This window comes from Cuculus canorus, chromosome 11, assembly GCF_017976375.1.
Source record: "Cuculus canorus isolate bCucCan1 chromosome 11, bCucCan1.pri, whole genome shotgun sequence".
In the NCBI taxonomy this organism is placed as follows: domain Eukaryota; kingdom Metazoa; phylum Chordata; class Aves; order Cuculiformes; family Cuculidae; genus Cuculus; species Cuculus canorus.
In genome coordinates, this window is record NC_071411.1 from 22291303 (window position 1) to 22305517 (window position 14215).

Here is a 14215-nt window from a genome sequence, read left to right on the forward strand (position 1 = left end):
CTTTTGGTTGTCGCTGGAACCGGGACAGCAGACATGTCTATTTGCCACATTGCAAATGAAATTACTTCAACATAAATCACATAAAGTACAAAAGCTTTGATAAGTCCAGGGTAAAAATTTACCATCAAGGCTATATAATAAAGGATGAGATCTTCCACACATGCTTTTGGTGCTTAGGCACAAGCCAAAAGCAGTGCAAAAAAAGCTTTCATATGAAAAATTAATATAAATAAGGTGTGTTCATGGCGATTACTTAAAAGAAAGATAAAAAAGAAAGAAAAGATGGCTGAGAAAAAGGGGCATCCTGCCAAACATATCAGAGATATAAAACATGGAATTGGAAAAAGGGGGTAAAAGAAAGATGGGCTGTGATAAAATACAAAAGAACAAATACAAACAGATGGACAAAGACACAGGTCCACTGAGGAATCTGGTACGAGGTTTGCTACTAGATTTATAGGTCACTCTCTCAGACGTTTGGTGGAAAACCGTCCAGCCTGCAAATGAATATAAAGGGAAGAAAACAAAGACACTTATAAAGTACAAGTAGCTGCGATCAGATGTCCTATACCATCAGTCAAATCAGCTTTGTTAGTTAAACATCCACACCTCCATTTTAACTTTGCCAAAGAGGAGTCAGTCAACTGACCATACACAAAGGATGCAATAACAGCAGAAGAGAACAGATAGGCATTTTGTAGATTAGTTTGGCAGGATGTGCAATGAGAGGAAGGTACTTTAACCAGCATTATAACTTCCATTATGCATGGCACCAAGATCAGTCAAAGCCTATGCAGGTGTGCGATACACAGCAGTATCAGAGGGCAGGACTGGGGACACAGCCAATCTACAGGCATTTGGGGATCCAAACTCATGCACAAAGTCAACCCCTTAGATAAAGGGAATATAACTTGGTTCTCTGGGTTTTGTTTTCTTTTCCTTTTCTTTTTTTTTCCTCACACTCAAGACGCTTCGGTACTTTATATGAGGAACTTCGGGTCTACCAGTATCAAGGGGCTGAAAAATAGCCCAAAATGAACGAAAGGGAACAATCTCTTATCCTTCTATATATTTTCTTTTATCCCTTTCTCTTTTTTTCAGAAATTTTTAAGGCAGACTCCAGAAAAGGTGTCAGTATAGGCAAAAATAAATGGCATTTCCCTCCTGAAAACTACTATGCCTTCGTGAGTGTTGAATCTTACTACTGGGTAAGACACTTTAACTTCTGTTCTTCTGATAATACTGCAACGATTGGTTTAATTTGGTAATTTGGATTGTCAAAGGTTCATGTTCCTACATCACTAGAAGTGAAATCCACTCCTAAAAAGTTCAAGCCTAAGGGAAGCGAGCTAATTTTAGTATGTGCTGGAAGCCATGCCGGGCAGCTGAGAGGAAAAAAATCACCTTGGCCAGAGCTTGCGTTCACGTCACCTCCTTCAGGGCCTAAGCCGGAGCAGATGTCAGAAGACAAAGAGGCTTTGACAGAGCACGGCTGCTGTGTCTGAACAGCCTTCCCGAAGGTGGCTGATGCTGGGGAAGTTACTGCCGCTGCTTCGGGAGACCCAGGCTGAGTTTTGGGTGTTTCTTTGTGGGGTGAGTCTTTAGAGTCTGAGAGATTACCTGAAAGACCAAACAAAGGAAATGAACACCATGGGAAATGCGGAGAGTCTACTGAGGAGAAAACAATGCCTAAATAAGAATTAATTTGCCGCAAAGAGGAAGAACAGTTCACAATTCTGAAGTACTGCATGAGGCACAGAATCACAGAAAAGCTTGATCTGGAAGGGACCTCAAAGCCCATCCACTTCCACACCTCCCACTGGATCAGGGGCTCCAAGCACCATCCAACCTGGCCTTGAACCCCTCCAGGGATGGGGCAGCCACCACTGCTCTGGGCAACCTGGGCCAGGGCCTCCCCACCCTCATAGCAAAGCTAAAATCTCATCTCAATCTCCACTCTTGCAGCTGAAAAACATCCCCTTCATCCTATCCCTAATCAAGAGCCCCTCCCCAGCTTTCCTGGAGCCCCTTTCAGCACTGGAAGCTGCTCTAAGGTCTCCCCACAGCCTTCTCTTCTCCAGGATGAACAATTCCAACTCTCTCAGTCTGTCCTCATATGAGAGGTGCTCCAGCCCTCGGATCATCTCCGTGGCCTCCTCTGGACTCGCTCCAACAGCCCCATGTCCTTCCTGTGCTCAGGACTCCAGAACTGAACACAGGGCTCCAGGTGGGGTCTCACCAGAGCAGAGCAGAGGGGCAGAATCCCCTCCCTCATCCTGCTGGTCCCGCTGCTTTGGATGCAGCCCAGGATATGGTTGGCTTTCTGGCCTTTATGGATAGCCTGCACCAGAAAATAACCTACACACGCTAAACATTTATCCAGTTTCTCCAAGAAGCTTATGCACTGGTTTTGATTCTTACAGTTTTTCTGCCTTTTTTAGCAAGGTTGGAGTCAGGACCTCACCAGGAGTGCTGGTGAAATAAAGCAATCACTGTAGATGTGCCAAAGTAGCAGGGATGAACCCACAGAACGAGTGAGCAGAACACATAGGTTTGTTCTCAAACATGAAAGGTGAAAGCAAGCAAATGGAGAGAAATAAAAAGTTGCTGCAAAGCCATAAGGACCTTTTTATTTATGGCTCTCCATATGGACAGAGATATCCCTCTATACATAAATATCTCTCTATATATCTATCTGCATGGATATCTTAGATAACGAGGCTTTAACATCAGAATAACTTTGTAATCATTTGTTACATGGATTTATTGGCAAAGGCATCTGGCAATGGAAATGACAATTACATCAGCAACTGTATAGAAACTGCCTGCTCATGGCCTCTGAGAAAGGACCTGGGAAGGACAAAGGATCAGGAATCTACACAGTCAGGGATGAGAAGACTCAGGCATGAACACGGATTCTCAGAGATAATGTGAACTTTACACAGCACCTCAAAAAACAGGAAAATAACACAGAGGAAATGCAAGAAGGAAAGCAGCTGCCCGACTCAGCAGGGTTCTGTCCTCTAACTGAAGGTGACACAGAAACCAAGAGAATCAGGGCATTTGCTGCAGAAATAGTTTTAAGTTCTTTGGAAGAGGGTAGCAGACTGATGTGAGCTGAGATGTGAGTAGAGACAGAGGGTTCTGTGAAGAGACAGAGTGAAAAAGGCCTAGAGAACACAAGAACAAACTGGAAAAGGATTGGACCAAGGATTAGACACATTCAGAGCACCTCATCACAAGGAAAGGAAGCAGAATGCCTGGATGGCCAAGAAGGCCAAGAGCATCTTGTCTTGGATCAGCCATTGGGTGTCCAGCAGGAACAGGGAAGGGATCATCCTCCTGCACTCGGCTGCCCCATCTCTGGAGGTGTTCAAGGCCAGGCTGGATGGCACCTTGATCCAGTGGGAGGTGTTCCCGCCCGTGGCAGGGGGTGGAACTGGATGGGCTTTGAGGTCCCTTCTAACCCAACCCAACCCAACCCATTCCACAATTCTATGATTCTTCTAGTGGGATGTCCCTGCCCATAGCAGGGAGATTGGAACTGGATGATCTTTAAGGTCCCTTCCAACCCAAACTATTCTATGATTCTATGATTCTAACAGAAGCACGGAAAGCAACCCAGTGTACATACTTGTGCTTGATGTTCCACTCCTGAGCTGCTGGACCAGAGGGTTTAATAGTTTTCCAGCTTTCAATTTATTTTTGCTGGTTCTTCGGCGACGGCTGCTTGGTGGGGCTGAGTGAAGGAACCCTAGGTTAGGGGGGAGGGGTTTGCCTAACCGAATATACAGGGCTTCTATCTCATTCTTCTGCTGTGTCTGAAGTTCAGCAATTTCTTTCATATGCCTAAACATAAAAAACAGAGAATACCACTAGTGATGTACCTGATAAAGCACCACATCTTGACAACATAATTAGTTATTAAAAAAGAAACAAACCAGTCTTTGGTTATAAAACAAACAACTGCTCATCCCAAAGCACGTGAAGTTGTAACAATCTACTTGGCAGATGCGGTGACTGACTTCTCAAATATTCATTTGTAAGAAAGAATCATGGACAGTTAAAAAAATTTCCAACATCCCCAGTAAAAACACTTGATTTTGACATAAGACCTGACATGAACTCCAAAGTATTGCAGAATTTCTCTCTTCAACCAGTGCCTTCAAACCAGTTACCTCTCTGGGCATGTACACTGGATTGAAGGGGTTCAACATGAAGAAAACCAAAGGTGCTTCCCACAAAAATGCTGGCAGCACATGAATCATTCTTTCCTTTATAATGTGGATTTCATGATGCCACAAAGACGGTTTAAAGGTTTTATAGAACAGCAGTGCTGTTTTTAAAAAAATGCATCACCTGTATTCAGCGACACCGTTACCCCTTAAGAAGAAGTTTAAACAAGCATCTCATGCTAATTTTTACCTGTCATCTGCCAAGAAAGGAAGAAAATGTCCAAATTTAAAGATCCTAGCTCTCAGGACTGGCAGCACAAGAGACTCTCTGAGGCTGACCCAGCTTCCCAGGACCGATGACTTGATGAGATCCGATGGGAGGCAAAGTGAGTGCCTCCCTCTAGTACCTATTTGGTAGGGATCTGCTGTAAAAGTAAGTCTGGGAATAGCGATGGGTCTGTAGATTTGACAATCTAAACCATCCTTGAAGAGAACACCCAGCAGCTGTCTACCAGGCACCCACATTATTTTCATGCTGCTTTAAATAATAGCTTTCACATTGGAATCTACTGTCACATACGTTACGAGTGCTACCATATCAACATAGCTTCACACTGAGGCAACTGGACATTGCAGCAGCAATGTTTTCGGGGTTAAAAAGTTATTATTGCATTATTCTTCTTCTAAATGGAACTGACAAATAAAGTGATGCATAAGAGGATGCAGTAGGACATTTGGGGGAAGGTCCTAGCGACCCCTAATTTTCCCAGAACTAGTTTACTCATTACAGCTATGAAAGTCACATATTTGCTCCTCATACGCAGAGATGCTATTTAAGCATCTTAACACAAGCTCCCCTGGTACTGTGTGCAACCCCGACATACTTTTCTCTCAGGTTCTGCAATTCTTTCTTCATATCTGCATCTTCAAACTCTGAGTCATTGTCGCTGCTCATGTAAGATGACTGCGAGTGGAAAGAAGTTATGTTGATAGTAGGGATTTTTGCTCCTTGCCCATTGGGTGAATCGAGGCCTGGTGACCCAGCTTTTCCAGATCTTTGCAGAAAAGCAGTTGCTTTTTTAATTAAGTCAGTGGCTGTGCTACTGCTTGGGGGGGAAAGCTGAGCAGCAGCAGCCGGCTGCCGAGGGAAAGGCTCATCTGCAGAATCACTCGAGCCCTGGTCACAGAGGACATCGACAAAGAGGCTGTTTGTGCAATCCGTCGGACTGCCGTCTTTCAGATCAGGGCTGGAAGGGAGCTCAATCCAAATAAACGTCCGGGGGTGCCGAGACCTTAAGGCAGTGCGGCGCTGTCAAAGTATTAATTCATCTTGTGTACTGATTACTGAAAACCTGCCAATCGTTTTGGCTGGTGTACCACTATCATGAATCTCAGCCTGTTTTCCATAGGAACCAGAGTCTAGAGAGTCATCCTTCTGAAGGTTATTTATCACCCCATCTGCTGTAGAGAGCTGCGTTACATTATCCGTGTGTGCAGATGAAGTCTTTGCCTTCTCGCTACTTTTAGAAGTTTCCATCTGTTGAGCTATGCTTGATGATGTGGGCGGAACCTGGAGAAAATAATGGAGATTAATTTTAAAAGTAACTCCAACAATCAAGCATAAAACTGCTCCAAGTTTCTGGTTACCTGAAGGAGGCCTTGTGGTGTAGCGGCAGGAGCTGAAGCGATGCTCACAGTTGGACCTGTTGGAAAAATATATATTGATATCGGGAATGCTTTATGATAACAAAACCCAAGATGACATTGTGATAAACTGAGGTCCTTCAAGTACTTAAAGTGGGCTGCAGGAAAGCTGGGGAGGCGCTTTTGATCAGGGAGTTGCAGGGACATGGACGAGGGGGAACGGTGGTGTTCAAGGTCAGGTTGGATGGGGGCTTTGAGCCACCTGATCCACTGGGAGGTGTCCTTGCCCACGGCAGGGCGGGTGGAACTGGATGGACTTTAAGGTCCTTTCCAGCCCCAACCATCCCATGATTTGGTAAGTGTGATGAAGTGTAGCACTGAGGAATACTTAATATCCAGTCTTTGACTACAGGATCTGTAATGCAGGAGGCAATAGTGATGACCAATGTAATATATCTGCAGGTAGGCACTCTCTTCAAGTCTATTGATTTGGATAATTCAATCAGGAGGAGGTGTGGAATTTCATTAGTCAATTGAAAAGTTCTAAGGAATAAATCAGAAGAATGAAATCTGAGCAGTACACTCAGCCTGCCTTACTAAAGTGTTTGGGTAAAGGCAAAACTCTGTCCCTTCACAGTTCTGAGGTGGTGAAATCCATCACTGCATGATGGTATCTAAGAGACATTAATTTTACTGTGCAGTGCTACTATCCACTTGCAAAACTCTCATCTTCATCTGCACTGAGACAAAGGAACGTAGGCTAACCAAAGTTTTTCCCTCTCATGGCTAACCTACAAGGACAAGAATGCTGTCACACAAACCTGGCAGCCAACTTTGCCACGACAATCTCAAAAAAGTAGATATTCTAAGCCCTCTCTCCCACTCCACTCATGGCAGCAGGAGCACATTCGGGTTCCTCATCCCTCAACCCTTCCCATGATTTACAAGACATGTAAACGGAGGCACGTTTCTTACTATGGCTCCTACTATGTTACTATAGAAAGTGTTGTTCTGTCTCCAAGCACCTTAAGAAAAGAGCACTCTTTATTATTTCATCATGGCAGGGGGGTTGGAAAAAGGTTGAGCTTCGAGGTCCTTTCTTACCCAAATCATTGTAGGACTCCGTTGAAATCTTCCAGGCTTCATCCCCAGAGAGGCTACTCTCAGTCAGGTTATTTTTTGTCCGTATGTTTTTATGAAACCCAAGAAATCCAATGGACTTCACGTTTGGGTTTTTTTAAGGGCACTGGAATTTTATTATGAGAACGTAGCCTTCCATGTGAACACTCTCTATAGGTAACATAGCTGTGCATTATGTAATATTTATGGTTTAAAATAAGTCCATCTGTGAGGCAGGTGGAGGCAATAAGGACCATGATCCAGTGGAAGTGTCCCTGCCATGGCAGGGGTGGAACTGGATGGGCTTTTAGGTCCTTTCCAACCCAAACCGTTCTACGATTCTATGACAGTTTCTTTCTAGCAATCTTGGCAGAAGGATGTTTAATATGACGTTAAAATTATAAGTTTAACATTACTTATAGATGTTTAGATGCTATTATAGATGTTATACAATGTTTAATATTTGTTATATTGCAAACATGACCGGAATGCCTCTGCAGTTAACAGGAGGGTGAGAAGCAAGGGACAGCCAAGGAGAGGACCACGCGCTGGTACAGCCACACCTCTGCTGCTCGTGGAAAGAAAGAAGCATTACCTTTTGTGCTTGCTGACCCACCTCTTGCTTCTGAGGAATAACATTGATGTTGTGATCTCGGACTTCTCAAACTTTTCAGTAAAAAAGAAGAAAGAAAAAACAATTTCAGTCTCACAACACAAATCTGAAAGGCAATGCATTCTCCTTCCATCCCTCTCTGCCCTCACACTATTGTGAATATTAAACTATTTTATAGTGTCTGTGGAGGTGACCTTCTAGCTCTGCCTTCAACTTCTCCTTTTTTTCATAGAATCATAAGAATCACCAGGTTGTAAAGAGACCCACTGGATCATCGAGTCCAACATTCCTAACACTCCCTAAACCATGTCCCTAAGCACTTCATCCACCCGTCCCTGAAACACCTCCAGGGAAGGTGACTCGACCACCTCCCTGGGCAGCCTCTTGCCAGTGCCCAATGACTTTTCCTGTGAAGAATTTTTTCTGATATCCAACCTGAACCTCCCCTGGCGGAAGCTTCAGGCCCATTCCCTCTTGTCCTGTCCTCAGTCAGCTTGGGAGAAGAGCCCAGCTTCCTCTTCTCCACAACCTCCTTTCAGGTAGTTGTGAGAGGCAATGAGGTCTCCCCTCAGCCTCCTCTTCTCCAGGCCTAAACCAACCCCAGCTCTCTCAGCCGCTCCTCGTAAGACTTGTTCTCCAGCCCCTTCACCAGCTTCGTTGCTCTTCTCTGGACACACTCCAGAGCCTCAACATCCTTCTTGTGGTGAGGGGCCAGAACTGAACACAGTACTCAAGGTGCGGTCTCACCAATGCCGAGTACAGAGGGAGAATCACCTCCCTGGACCTGCTGGTCACACCGTTTCTGATCCAAGCCAAGATGCCGTTGGCCTTCTTGGCCACCTGGGTACACTGCTGGCTCATGTTCAGTCGGCTGTCAACCATTGCCCCCAGGTCCTTCTCTTCCCTGCAGCTCTCCAGCCACTCTTCCCCCAGTCTGTAGCGCTGCATAGGGTTGTTGTGCCCCAAGTGCAGGACCCAGCATTTGGCCTTGTTAAACCTCATCCCATTGGTCTCGGCCCAGCAATCCAGCCTGTTCAGATCCCTCTGCAGAGCCTCCCTACCCTCCAGCAGATCGACACTTCCTCCCAGCTTAGTGTCATCTGCAAACTTGCTGAGGGTGCACTCAATGCCTTCATCCAGGTCATTGATAAAGACATTGAACAGAGCTGGACCCAGTACTGAGCCCTGAGGAACCCCACTTGTGACTGGCCTCCAGCTGGAGTTAACTCCATTGACCACCACTCTCTGGGCCATCCAACCAGTTTTCAACCCAGGAGAGTGTGCGCCTGTCCAGGCCAGAGGCTGACAGTTTCTGAAGCAGAATGCTGTGAGAAACTGTGTCAAATGCTTTACTGAAGTCCAAGAAGACTCCATCCACAGCCTTTCCCCCATCCAGTAGTCGAGTGATTTTGTCATAGAAGGTGATCAGGTTAGTTTGGCAAGATCTGCCTTTTGTAAAACCCATGTTGACTGGGGCCTGATCACCCGGTTCTCTTGCATGTGCTTCATGATAGCACTCAAGATCACCTGTTCCATGACTTTCCCTGGCACTGAGGTCAGACTGACAGTCCTTGTAATTCCCCGGATCCTCTCTGCAACCCTTCTTGTAGATGGGCACAACAATTCCAGCGCAGCCTCCAGTCTAGTGGAAACTTCCGCAGTCAGCCGGACCTCTGGAAGATGATGGATGGGGTTTGGAAAGGACATCCGCCACCTCTTTTCAAGTACTCTTGGGTGCTCCCATCCGGCCCCTAACTTGTGGGCGTCTAGCTGGCAAGCAAGTCTCTAAACCGCCCCTCCTCTTGGATCACGGGAGCCTCATTTTGCTCCTCTAACTCCTGGGTTTTGTACACAGAGGGAACAACTTTCCTTGCTATTAAAGACTTGAGGCAAAGAAGGCATTAAGTACCTCAGCCTGTCCTTATCCCCTGTCCACTGTTGTTCCTTCTGCATCCAATAGGGACTCAATATTCTCCCTCGTCCTCCTTCTCTTGTTGATGTATTTGTAGCAAGATTTTTTTTTATTATCTTTCACAGACTTAGCCAATTTGAATTCTAGTTGGGCCTTAGCCCTCCTGATTTTTTCCCTGCACGATCTCACTTCATCCCTGTAGTCCACCCAAGACACCTGTCCCTTCCTCCAAAGTTCATAGACCTTCTTCTTCTTTTTGATGCATCTCAAAACCTCCCTGCTCCACCAAGCTGGCTTTTCCCCCCGCTGGCTCCTTTTCTGGAACACAGGGATGGTTTGCTCCTGAGCTGCTAGGATTTCATTTTTCAAGAGCGCCCAGCACTCGTGGGCTCCCTTGTCCTGAAGGACTGTTTCCCACGGGACTTTGCTAATCAACCTTCTGAACAGGCCAAAGTCTGCCCTCTGGAAGTTTAATGTGACTGTTTTGCTAACCCCTTTCTTAATCCCACCTAGAACTGAAAACCCTATCATCTCATGATCGCTTAATCCCAGGCGTCCTCCAACCGCCACATCCGCCACAAGACCTTTCCTATTCTCAAACAGCAGGTCAAGGAGGGCACCCTCCCTTGTTGGTTCACTAACCAGTAGTGTGACGAAGTTGGAGCTGGAAGGGCTTTGAGGTCCCTTCCCATTCCATAATCCTATGATTCCATGAAACATCAAGTGAACAATGTCCCAGACCACCCACTGCAGCTTTCCTTACATGCTTTCCAGTGAAGTCTTGCTCTGCCAAGTTCAGTGAGAGACGAAAGGAAAATCATTACTGGAAGCAGAAATCCAGCTATCTACCCATAACTATAGTGTCTTCCTTTAGCTGCAGGCACTTGGCACAAAGGCAGAGGGCTCCTGGAGTGTTTATTTTATCCAGGCTGATGGAAGGCAGGCATGATGATTACTGCGACTTTTTTATATATAATAACATTATCAGAATTGAAATGGTGGCATTGGGCTGACAGTTGGGACTGTATATCTTAGAGGTCTTTTCCAACCTTAATGATTCTATGACTAAACGTCTATACTCCTCCTGTATTCTACATTTTTAAGCAACAAAAACCTATCCCATTTCTGCCTGCTTTAGAAACAGAATAGAAAAGGAGGAGAATGAATTAAGATATTAGACCACTTTTAAACACAAAAGAAAAATTTGGCTTTAACTAACAAGCCTTTATGTAAAATGAGTCAGAACACATCTGAAAAATTCTGATATACTTTAAGAGAACTTTACAAGAACTTTCACACTGGAAAGCAGTCGACCAACAAAAATGGGAGAAGAAATGTAAAACGTGTAGAGGAGCAAGAAACCTATAGCCATCCTAACCACAAGCTGGTTGGTTCTGAGCTCTGCTTTGATGTTGTCCCTACTGGTGGATTTGAGGGTAGGTAGGGCAGAGTCCCTGCTGGACTAACCAGTACTGGGTAGGGCGAGACCTCGGATGGCACACTTGGCACCGGCTGAGCCTCAGCAGCGGCCTTCACCTCCTGGCTGGTATCTGCAACACTATGGCCTGTTTCTCTCAAATCCAACGCCAAAGCAGGAGCTTGATCTTCAGGAAAAGGTGTCAAGATGAACTCACTGTCCCCCTGTTCTAAGGGGACAGAGGTGTCTGGAGTCCCTGCTGATGCAGAAGAAGTAGGAACGTATTCCTGGTAAAGCAAATTGCGCAGCTTCTCATCGAGGCTTTTGATTGTGTTGTCAACAAAGTCCACTCTGGGGGGCCCCTCGCCATCGGACTCGGCGGTGCTCGGCTGCTGCTGTTGCAGCAGGCTGACCCCAACGCCGGCGCAGGCCACGGGCTGTGCCTGGCACAGCATCGTGTGCTGCTGGGATGCGGCCACCGGCACCTGCGTAGGGCTCTGGAGTTGAGAGCCCGCCACAGCGAGAGGATCGGTGGTGGCTGCAGGGAACACTTGGCTCACGAAGGAGTGCTGCACCACGCCGGGCTGGCCAGCATCTGGCAGGTGAGGGACCTGTGCTGCAGGCTGCCGCTCCAAGACCACGGAATCCGGGAGGACAGGGAGAGGACAGAGCTCTGCTGCCGTCGCTGCAGCTGCTGGGACAGGCTTGTGTGGCCCAACGCTGCAACATGCTATCTCCACGTCAGGGACACAAGTATCCTCGTCAGCCTGCGGCTGTAGGTGCTGAGGAGCAAGGAGAGTGTCAGGAAGCTCGTCCAGCAAGGCAGCATGGGGGAGAGGAGTGCCCGGTGGAGCGGGCATCGCTGCCTGCAGTGGAGCATATTCCAGCTGACCTCCGTTAGCAGCCACCTGCTCCAGGACATTTGGAGCGGCTCCAGGTGGTGCCGGACTGGAAAACTCCACGTGGCTCGGTAAACCAGCTGAAGGTGCTTGTGCCAGAGACAGCGAAGCTCCGGCGGGGCTGTCACATACACCTGCTTGGAGGGGAAGCTGCTGACAAGCCAACACACCGGATGGATCCGTCACCACAGAGCTACCTTGCTGATCATCCGACTGCTCCAGGTCTAGAAAGAACACAAACGTCAGGGCAAGTGCTTTCTGAGCTGCACAGAATGAAAGAAAGGAACTGCAGAACCTCCTGGTTAGCTCTCCTAGCCACATCTAGCCCTAACCCATTAGTCCTTCCCATCACAAAAATAACTCTTAGCCAAGGCTAATTAGAACCTAAAATTGCAGATGATGCAAAAACATTAAACTGAAAAGAGTTTATTCAATCAGCAGTAACTAAAACTTACAGAGTAAGGCAGAGTTAAAATACAGAGACTTTCCTGAAAATCAAATAAATACCCCTAATTTGGTTCAATACACGCTTAAACCACATGACTTACTTAACAAAATTCATCATTTTCTTCCTCCGACTAAATGAAGTGAAACAATCACAACTGAGTCAAGTGAGAACAGAAGAGATATGACACAGCAAATTCAGAGAAGAACCCATTTTCTATCAAGTTTATAAGTACCTGGCCCTTCAGAATGCTGCGTGCTCTGAGGTACCGGTGGAGAAAACTCCGGTGCATCAGTAGTAGGGTTTTCCACAACGGGACAGATAATAAACCACCTTTTCCCCGTATGCAAAACTAGGGATTAAAAGAAAACAAAAGTAAACACAATAGTTTTCATTCATTCCAGGTCATTTGTCTTAATTTCCATGTTTAGAAAGAAAATCAGAACATCTACAGCATCTCTCAAGGTTAAGTCAATGGCTTCTCATTTGATTCTCATCCCTTCCGGAAGGCAGCGATGCCTCCTGATTCTGCCACGTACTTTAAGATACCTGAAAATTTTTTATCAAGTGTTCATACTTTTGGAATGGTAACAGCTACAGACATGAAAAATTCATTAATGGTACTGTGGACAGTTTTCTCATAATGAACAACCTGTTATTTTGTAAAAATTACTCAGTGTAACTTTTACAGCCCTTTTACATAGAATCTTACAATGTCCTGAGTTGGAATGGACCCACAAAGATCATTGAGTCCAATTCATGGAAATGGCAAATTAGAACTACACACACTTTGTCACTTCCACCAGTAGAAATATGAATGTTATGTTAAAAAAGGTGTACAGAGAAAACTATATGAACTTAACACGAAAGCTTAGTTTGGAGGATCACCCAGTATCTGCACTTGACAAAGAAGTTCAAATTCTCCTTCTTCCCCCATCAGCACAGAGTGAATGCACTGCACCACAGGCAGCAACAAAAATATTGGCAACAGTGCTTCCTTCAGCAGAGGTTTCATTTTTCCCACCAGCACAAACTCACAGGGAGAATCAAGGGCCAATTCCGTTCCTGTGTCATTTGTCCATAAATCCCGTAGGATACCCTCGTATTCAGAATCATAAAATCAGGAATGTCCTGAGTTGGAAGGGACCCAACAAGGATCATCGAGTCCAACTCCTGTCCCTGCACAGCACAACCCCAACATTCACACCATGGGGCTGAGGGCGTTGGCCAAAGGCTTCTGCAATATTGTCATGCCTGGTGCTGTGACTGCTTCCCTGGGAGCTGTTCCAGTGCCCCACCAACCCTCTGGGGGAAGAACCTTTTCCTAATGTCCAACCTAACCCTCCCTGGCACATCAAAATTCCCCCTGTAACACCAAAGCAGCTGCAGACTTACAGGTTAGAAATGTCCATTACGTCACTGATGCAAATATCATCTTTTAGCTTCCTCTTGCAAATGGAGTTCTTGTTGTACTCGCCTATACTTTCCCAACTATTGCACCACTGATTATCAGCTTGTGGAATTCAGGGCTTCCCTAAACATCCCCAGAGGTCAGATTCACCCAGGTTAGCCCTGTGATCTTGCAGGTTGCCACAACAGGGGACCACTCTTATTTCTGTATTTCTATATGTATTTCCAAGCAACCATATTTGCTGGATTTCTTCCTGAATTGAAGCAACCTCTGCATGTGCTCATCACTGCCTTAAAGCACAAGACTACGGTTGTATTCAAAGGCACATTTACCATTTTGTTGGTACACAGGTGTCTTCATTTGAGACTGCCGCTTCTCCTGTTAGAAAAACAAACCCAAAACAATTATACAATCACAGAACCGTTGAGGTTGGAAAATACCTCTAAGCTCATCCAGTGCAACTGTCAGCCCAACCCCACCAGGCCTACTCATCCATGTCCCTAAGTGCCACATCTACATGCTTTTTGAACCCCTCCAGGGATGGAGATTCCATCAGTGCCCTGGGCAGCCTCTGCCAGGG

General features: G+C 46.0%; 1 protein-coding gene across 1 annotated transcript in view; it reads right to left on the reverse strand.

Moving 5' to 3' along the window:
* The window catches only part of WNK2 (WNK lysine deficient protein kinase 2), a 136052-nt gene that overhangs the window by 28158 nt on the left and 93679 nt on the right, over window positions 1-14215 (reverse strand). Inside the window, 12 exon segments of the mRNA XM_054076422.1 lie at window positions 399-497; window positions 1405-1620; window positions 3635-3849; window positions 5060-5436; window positions 5438-5494; window positions 5497-5745; window positions 5823-5878; window positions 7534-7595; window positions 9266-9280; window positions 10845-12003; window positions 12460-12576; window positions 13968-14013. Coding sequence (XP_053932397.1) covers window positions 399-497; window positions 1405-1620; window positions 3635-3849; window positions 5060-5436; window positions 5438-5494; window positions 5497-5745; window positions 5823-5878; window positions 7534-7595; window positions 9266-9280; window positions 10845-12003; window positions 12460-12576; window positions 13968-14013 — 2668 coding nt within the window.